Source organism: Fukomys damarensis, unplaced genomic scaffold (assembly GCF_012274545.1).
Source record: "Fukomys damarensis isolate Sample0158 unplaced genomic scaffold, DMR_v1.0_HiC HiC_scaffold_13, whole genome shotgun sequence".
In the NCBI taxonomy this organism is placed as follows: domain Eukaryota; kingdom Metazoa; phylum Chordata; class Mammalia; order Rodentia; family Bathyergidae; genus Fukomys; species Fukomys damarensis.
In genome coordinates, this window is record NW_022900925.1 from 24670336 (window position 1) to 24679719 (window position 9384).

The 9384-nt window shown below is 39.8% G+C and overlaps 1 protein-coding gene and 1 pseudogene across 1 annotated transcript in view; both read right to left on the reverse strand.

Annotated features, from left to right (window-relative positions):
* Appbp2 (amyloid beta precursor protein binding protein 2) overlaps positions 1 to 9378 on the reverse strand; it is a 62363-nt gene extending 52985 nt beyond the window's left edge. The window contains exon 1 of the mRNA XM_010626758.1: positions 9239 to 9378. Coding sequence (XP_010625060.1) covers positions 9239 to 9376 — 138 coding nt within the window. The 5' untranslated portion in view covers positions 9377 to 9378. The remainder of the gene's footprint in view (positions 1 to 9238) is intronic.
* LOC104864072 lies at positions 2929 to 9121 on the reverse strand (annotated as a pseudogene).
* Positions 9379 to 9384: the final 6 nt, after the last annotated feature.

Consider the following 9384-nt stretch of genomic DNA (forward strand, 5'->3'; position numbering starts at 1 on the left):
ATATATATATATATATACACACACACACACACATGTATATATATATTCTATATATATACACATATGTGTGTATATATATATAATATACATATATGGTACACACACGGGGGAGGCAGGAAGGGAGGGATGCAGAGACGGAGGGGGAAAAGAATGTGCACACCAAAAAATGTATACACTTCAGGAAAAGAAAAATAGTATGATGTTTTTTCAACAGATGGTGTTACCCTCATGTAGGGGACCCTAGAGGATGCCATATATTGCAAAAAAACCCACTAAATACCAGCCCTTAAAGAAAAAATTGAAAATGCACATATAGCATTCTCAATGACCAACATTACCCAAACAGTAGTTCACCATACAATAAATGTCTGGAAGCTAATGACCACCACTTTAAGCACTTCTTGTAACTATATAGGCCAAAGGTAACTTGCATTAATCTCATGATGTCTTAATAAATTTAGTATTAAAGTATTTATACAAGTTTTCCTTTTCCAGAAGTGTGTATATCTATCTTTTTTGGCAGACTCTGTGTGTATATATATATATATTTTTCAGTTTTCATATGTAATGCTGATTTTCCAAATTAGTATTATCAATTTACTCTTCCACTAACATTGTACAGTGCAAATTTTCATTGTTCCATGTTTGCCAACACTATTTTTTTCATGTAGACATTCTGATGGGTATATAGTGAAAGAGTATTTCCCTTCAGACAAAATGACACCAAATTACTTTTTTTTTAAGTGTCTAGCCTCTAAACATTCTTTTTGGATACCTACTAAAGTTCTTTAACCATGACGCAAACAAAAACGAGTTATTCTTTGCTATTAATTTGTAGTTCTTCAGATGCAGTGTGGGTTCTGTCAAATATATTTACTGCAAACATTTCCTCCCATTCTGTAACTTAGATTTTCACTCCAACTGATATGTTTCAATGAATAAAAAAAAAAAAAAAAAAAAAAAAAAAATATATATTTTTTAAAAAAAAATTTTTTTTTTAAACCAAGCTTTCTTTATATTTAGCTGATTTTTTTGGGGGGTGGTACCGGGGATTGAACTCAGGTCCTTGCGCTTGCAACGCAGGCCACCAAACCGCTGAGCTAAATCCCCGGCCCTCTTATTTAGCTGATTTTCTATCCTGCTTAAACCTTGTTGACACAATGAAAAAAATTTTTTTTTAAGAAATTGTATTTTAAGCCATGCATGGTGGCAAACTCCTGTAATCTCAGCACTTGGGAGGCTGAGGCAGGAGGACCACCATGAATTCAAAGCCAGCCTCAACTACACAGTGAGAACTAGTCTCCAAAAAAAAAAAAAGTTATTTTAGACAGGCCCAGTGCACACTTCTAATCCTATTTGGGAGGCTGAGGCAGGAGGATCAAAAATTCAAGGCCAGCCTGGGCCACTTAGCAAGACCCTGCTTCAAAACAACAACAAAAAAAATAAGAACAGGGTGGGGGTAGCTGATAGGTAGAAAGCATCACTGGGTTCCATTTCAGTACGACATCAATCTAGCTAGAAATGATTTTGTATATGTTGAGAGGTAAGATCAAGATACTATATCCCCCCCCACACACACAAATACTTACTGGCCAATCCCACTTTATTTAATTTTCCTTTCCCTATGTTACTGCTACATTTGTATTACCTTGAGAGTTTGTGTGTCAGTCCTTTTCTTTTCTGGACTGTTTTCGTTTTGTTTTGTTTTGCACTGGTCTCTGCTTTATGCATGTGCCAGCATCATCACTATATTATTTCAGTTATTATTGCTAGGTATTTTGTGGTAATAAAAGTCCTGCAGATTTTTTTTTCTTTTTCATAATTGCCTTGGCTTGATAGTACATTTCAATTGTCCATCCTTTGATACTGACCAACCACATCATTTCCTTTTATAAAGGGAGGCTGGTTGTTCAAATTTTCTTTCTGTATCAGGAAACTTTTTTTTTCCCCCTGAGACAGGGTCTCACTATGTAGTTCAGTCTGGCTGGCCTCAAACTTGTGCCAATCCTGCCTTAGCCTCTCCAGTGCTGGGACTGCAGGCATGCACCACGACGCTTGACTAGAAAACTTGTCTTTTACCACTCAAATAACATTTGCATAGTCAATAGTCAAAAAGACTTTAATCCCCCTGGCCTTTTTTTTTTTTAATTTTCCCTTATATTAATGTATTCAAAAGTATTAACTTTGTTTTTCCTCCAGGTTTTTGGTTCCATACTTAGAAAAGCTTTCTCCATGCCAAGACACCATTACAGTGTTGGCAAGGTAAGTAACAGAGGTTTTCCCTCTTAAGTATTTTTATAATTCATAAGCTTTGCACAGTAGCAAAATACATAGCCAATGAGGTTTATCTGAGGCTCAATAATTCTGAATTGTATTTTTGGGGGAGGAATACTGGGAATCAAACTCAGGACCTTGAGCTTGCCAGGCAGGCGTGGTGCCACTGAGCTAAATCCCCAGCCCCCATAATTGTATTTTTATACTATAATTTAAAAATACATTTTTAGGGGCCTGGGCATTTAATTCAGTGGTTCCGCCGCCTGCCTCACAGGCACAAGGACCCAAGTTTGATTCCTGGTACCAAAAAAAAAAAAAAAAAGTTTTTTGTTTGTTTTAGGGGTCTTCTCACTAAGCTATATCCCCATTTTTTTTTTCCAAATTAACAAACTGTAATTGTTTTCCCAAAGATACATTTTTTTCATCCACATCCATCATACACTGTAACCAAAAAAAGCAGTGTACATGAAATAAGAGAAAATAAATTAAAAATCCATAGCATTTGTAAGGAGGCTCCAGTCTGAAGCACAGCTGAGATTCCAGCCTAGGAGGAGGCTTGAGTTTTTTTGTAAGAATGCCTGCTAGTAAGGGTCCACCAAGTGGTTGGTTAGTCTGCAGTCAGTCTAGAGAACATGAGATTGTGTGTGTGTTTCCCTTAGTGTTTAGAATAGCCAACACTGTCCTGCAATAGGCAGAGCTATCACATCCAGGAAAAATGAGGGAGGGAACCACAGAGGCAGCATGAGATCCAAATACAGCATCCAAAGTTAATTGGTCCAGTGGTGCCAGGGAGGAGGGTGCACTAAGGATTAGCCATCTTCCTTTGGGGGCGTGCACCAGTCGTTTTTTTCCGTGGGCCTGCTGTGCTCTCATCAGACTGTACTGATATCTGTTGGCTCCAAACTGCACTCATGCTTTCCCCTTCACCAGCGTGGCACTGATCTGCATGATCACAGACTCTATCAAGTAGGCACTGCTCCAGCCCTGCTTGGTGAGAAGTTCCATGCAGATGGCACCTCCACCCAGAACATACCCTCTACAGAGGAATGGAGACATAACCCTGATGAACAGTGTGTCAAAAGGAAAGTCATCTTTAAAAGAGAAAGAAGGATGATGTCAGCCCCTTCCTTCTCTTTGAGGATCTGGAGTTCATTGTGCAAAGCGTTGCCCTGGTCAACTTTGAGGAGTTTGACATTCTAATCATACAGACTGTCATTCACAAGTTCGACTGCATAGTTTCTGCCTTTGAAATTCTGTGATCAGTATATATACCCGAGCTTCTTCATCAGGCAGGCAGTGGCCTGCACTGAGCCAGACACTGCACCATTTAAATAGTCTTGCCTCTGGTTCTTTAATTTCAAGGATGGCCAAGTTTTCTTTTCTGACGCCATCATCTTCAGACTTCCTGCCCTCAGCTGGTTCTTCTCTTTCATTTCATAGTGGTCTAGGTCTTCTGCATCCTCAGGCATCTCCTCGTCTTCATCTTCTGAAGACACCTCCCTCCGGTGTGTACTGCTCTGCTGACTTGGGATGATCAGCATCTCCACGTCCGGATGCTGAGGAAGGCTGTAGTTTACACTGGTCAGAGATGATCTCTTCAGATACTGCAAAATCAGGGTATTCCCTTTCTTTATGTCCACCAGCCTCTTCAAGATAGCAGCCAGGTTAGGGTCATCAGACTTCACTGACCAGATGGGGCACAGCAGGGTATGACTCCCTGATATTGCAATGGACGCGGACAGGATCCCCAGGCTCTGACCCCTGAGGTGGGGGAGACGCAGTCCAGGTGCAAGGCACCTGCCCCTCCTGCCCCACTCACAGCTGAGCTCATCCAGGCAGGTGCTGCAATGCAGAAGCACTCGTGGCCGAGGTGGAAGATGTACTCGAGCAGCTTCAGCTCCAGCCTTAGGCAGAGACTGGCCCCGGGACCCACCCAGGCTGTCTCCTGCCCCCCATGCCACCCTTTTGCCCCCCAGCTGCTGCCCTGGTCCCCGCTGCTGCTGTATCCTCCACTCCACTCTGCTCTGCTCCCCAGCCAGTGGGCTGGGAGCCTCCAAAGCCCACTGCAATCCACACTGTCTGATCCCCCCTTCACTCTCTCCAGCCTTTTTATTTTGAGGCAGGATCTCATTAAATTGCCTGGGCTGGGCTCAAACTTGTAATCATCCTGCCTCAGCCTCCTAAAGGTGTGCACCATCATACCTGGCTTAAAAATAATTTCTTCAAAGAAGAAACTTCAGTCATTTTCCACTGTAAGATACTTACCCAATAATTTATTCCACTACTTCCAGGATTTCAATAACCATATTTAAATCTTTAATCCATGTGAAATTCATTTTGGTATATAGTATGGTATAGTGGTTTAACTTGTGTCCCAAATAAGACCAATCAATCATACATTTGTTAAGATTCCCCCACTGAATTGAAACACAATACTGTCTCGTTTTACTATAATGAATGCTTCAATATGCTCTGGTTTCTTTCTGGACTACTACATTTGATAAATCTAATTCTCTTTGTTACTCTTGTGTCAATGCTACACTATTTTAGTATGTAGCCTTCTAACAGAGTTGACTTCCCTTTTCTGGGGTCAGTACTGGGGACTGAAGACAGGGCCTTCACACTGACCTAGTTCTCCAACCCTTTTTTATGTAGAGACACTGTTGCATTAAATCACAGTTATCTAGGCTGACTCTAAATTTTCAATCCTCCTGCCTCAGCCTTAAACTTGACTATCTTAGAATGCACATCTTTCATAAACATTAAGCTTTAATGTTTCCTTGGTTCATTTTTATCTGGTAATTAATTCCCCTATATGAACTTAATATTTAATCAGTTTCCAAAGTAAAATTCTGAGATTCTAATTCAATTGTGATAAATTTACAGCTTAAACTGAGATGACAATGTGTTTATAACATATTATGTTCCCATCCAGATACACGCTATGGCTGGCTATTTATGTTCTTTTAAATCCCTTTCCCCATTGTTTAAGTTCTCATCTTATTAAGCTTTCTATATGAAAAGAATATTAACTCTTTGATTGTCAAATACTGTATATTACAAATTTCTTCCAATTTATTACCAACAAATTTGAAAAGATTAGTTGAGGCTGCATATATAATACACATTTATACAGAAAAAGAAAAAACTCATCTTAAATCAAGCATTTATTAGTAGGATTTTCAGTATGAGACATGGAATTAAAAAGAAAACAAACAAACAAAAAAAACCCCAAAAAACCAAAAACCCCAAATCATCAAGCCAAAGACTGTTAGCCAACCACTGTGGCAAGTGCCTGTCTAGTCCCAGCTACTCTGGGAACTCAAGGCTCAAGGAACTCCCAGCTCAAGGCCAGTCTGAGAAACATAGTGAGACCCTGTCTTAAAAAAGTAAATAAAAACAAAAATAAGACTGTGAAAACAAATAGAACATATTGCTAAAACACCTCCCATAGCCAAAATGTAACTGTATGGAACAAAGACAATTTAGCAGTTAAAATAAAAAGATCATACAAACTTTGTTCTTTAAAGAACCCTTCAATGTATTTCCTTTCACTATATATACAGTTGAACAATTTTTTCAATTCACCTTATCAAAAATGGCTTAGGATCTTAGAGAAAAAAATATTCAGAACGAAAGCCATCATTTTGTAGGATATTACTAGTGAGCCATCTAGCTACCACCTGTCAATTCTTTTAAGTATTTTTTATTCAGCTTCCCTTCCCATACCCTCAGTAGCCATTTCCAACTCAAGTACTCTCTGCAGACAGGAACTACTGTTCCTACTCCCACCTCCTACCTTCAGATGACTTCACCTAATTTGGACACTCCTTGCAAATCACCTATGTTGATAACTTAGATTTCTCATCTCAGAGAAAGTATTCTTTCCCCATCTCCACTTTAAGACAGTTATGTACCTTAATTTATACATGGTAAAGGAGGAAAAGATCAAAAAGGGGCAAGACTCATTAATGTTTCTGCTTAGGACTCTGCTCTATAACTTATTTCTGCTTAACTGGCATATTTAACCTCTTATTGTGTTTCGATTTCGCCATTCTGCCAAATATATATTCTAATGGCTTCCATTCTTTTTGTTTGAGACATGTTCTTGCTATGTAATTCAGGATGGTCATGAACTCACTATGTAACCCAAGCAAGCCTCAAACTCACAGGAATTCTCCTGCCTCAGCCTCTGAAGTGCTGAAAGCACAGGCATGCACCACTGTTAGCCACGGTTTCCAATAAGAAAAAAAATCATTTCATACTTTGCTCTATTGAATCTATCTTTCTCATCCTTTTTAAGGAAGCAGTCAACAATCCTACTCTTACCTCCAATTCATTCCACAGCCTCCTGTCCCAGCGCTTTATGTATAACTGTGCCTCCAGCTGAAGGTACTAACCAAAACAGTGACATGGAAACCACATCAGTCAAGAAGAATGGGGAAAAAAATAAAAGAATGGGGAAATTTTTGATTCCATAATTACTACTTTTGTCCACAATTGTGCCTACTGATAGAAATTGGGACTGGAGGAAAGAGCTGATTATGGGTTTCTCCTGGGCTCTGAAGTGGAGAAAACTAGAATCTCTAAACAGTGTACCTCCGAAAATGTTCAAAAGTTGTGTAGAGAATGAGTACTTATACTGCTGTGTGGCTTAAAAAGGGTTTTGTTTGTTTTCATTTCTGTGGTAGTGGGGATTGAATCCAGGGTCTTCACACAGACCTCCATCCCAGGGTTTTTAAAAATTTATTTTTGAGACAAGGTCTCGCAAAATTGTCCAGACTGGGCTTAAACTTCTGATCTTCTGCCTCAGAATGAGGAATAGGTGGTATTACAGGTGGGTACCATCATGCCCAGTCAAAAAGGATCTTATTTTTATGTGCTGGAATAGTGTTCACATTTTCCTTGCTACAGCTCCATTAAGAATAGAGTTCTAGGACTGACTTTCACCCTATCTACTACAGGAGCTAATAAAAAATTGGTTGTATACTTTCATTAAAATAATCTACTATTAAAAAATCTACCACTTCAAGACACAAAATCTTTTTTAGCAAAAAACCAAGGTGGGCAGAAACTAAATACTAGGTTTGAGACCTTGACTACCTTACTTAACATTATCACCTATAGAACAGGGCTATACTCCAGTTTTAACTTCAAGGCTTGCACAAGATAAGACAGGTAAAAACACAACAGTTCTGGGCACATATCAAATACCTCTTCTTCATCTAGCACAGTGCCAAATTCAAAATAGGTATAGAATTATTAGGGAGTAAAAATGTACCAAAATGAAGAAATATTAAAAATTTGTGGGCTGTGAGACAGAAAACGTGACAAAAGCACCATCTGTTCATACTAATCATAATTGCCAAGGAAAAGCTCCAAATAGAAGTGAAAATTACTAGAAGATACCCAAATATTTTGAGGAGATTTAAGTAGCAGAAGTACTTTGATAGATTAAATTCCTAGTGATTTCCTCTAAAAAGTATGTCAGATTACACAGGATTTAATAAAACGGACAAGCAACAGCACACACAAAAGTGCAGTTTCCCAGGTTGAAAAGACAAATCTAGTTAGTCTTAAATATACAACGTTTCCTTACCTATACACAAAAGTAACTATGTATCAATGGGATTTGCAAGGGAGAGATGTTTTTCTCTAAATCCAACAATCAGAATAATATATGTGGCCAAAATGAATCTTCTCCAAATATGTAGGGGAAAAATATTGTTAACTGTTAGAATTAGTGCAAGGCAGCTGGATTTAATAGAATGCAGTATACCAGCTGCTAATTCTGAAAATATTCTGAGGGTGGAGAAATCCGGCAATCTTCCCAATAAAACTGCCATAAACCACCACATATACATAAAAATATACACATCTGTTAAATATCAATTTACATTATTCCAGCCAACCTGTAATTCAAGAGGAAATATTTAAGATTTAAAAGATAATAAACCCTACTCCGGGTCACATTTTGCAAGGGTGGCTACTGAAAGAGTAGTTATCCACGCTGATTCAAGGCAAGCACTGAATAATAGATTCAGTATTCACGTACAAATTTGGGGGGGAGGAAAAAAAAAGGAGGCTCCAAGTACAGTCCGTAAAGTTCTCCCTCTCAGAAACACTGCAAAAACTGTCCCTAAGGTCACTTACCCTTGAAACTCCATGGTGAGTGACTTCAAGACTTTTTGTTCAGATTTTTGAGGGGGAGCGATTTAGGAATGCTACAAGATTGCAATTTTCAAATACCCTGGACATGATTTAAATTTCTAAAGTATTTCTTTTTCTTTCAGGAAATGTTAACCCCTTCCTTTTCAAAGAGTGGGTCAACATTCTCATATTAATAAAATCCCCAATGGAAACACCAAATGTAAACAAAACAAAAACACACAAAGCTTTAAAGATTTGCCAATAAGGCACACAGACCATTTCCAAAAATCCGTAGTACCCTTCCAATCGTGAAGAGAAAGCAGCGAAGGAAACAAAGCAGATATAGTTTTTTTTTTTTAAATCCCCAAAACAAAAAAACAGGGTAAAGAGGGCAAGGAGATGAAAAAGTAGGAAGGGGTGGGGGGAGGAGGAGAGCAAAAAGTCCAGCTGATGCTGATACTTCATTGAGAAGGCAGGGCGGAATATATCCCAAAGATAGAGAAGAGAAAGACCTGGGGGAACAGGGACGCAATGAGGAAGTCCACGCAAAAGGCCTAGCCAAGGGGGCCACTGCAGAAAGCAACACCAAAAAGGAGCAAGGCTGATTAGGAAGACTACAAGGCCCCAAAGCTTGGGAGGCAGAGGATGTGGCAATCGAGTGGTGCTGTACTGGTAACGCGGTCCCCGCGCCAGACATCTCGCAGGCGATCCTGCTAAGAGGGGTGAGGGGTTGAACGCGGGGTTCGCAGACGTGGAAGGGGGTGCGGCCCCAGGGGTTGCGGCAGGAGAGCGGCTAGCAGGCCCCGGTCCGTACCTTGTAGTAAACATCGAACTGGATGTTCTCGGGCAAGGAGCGGATGTCTCGGCGGGAGCGGATGTAGTTGTCCACGACAGCGGAGATGGCGGTGTTGTAGAGAGTCTCTGGGATCCACTCTAGCTCCACGGCCGCCATCTTCCTTC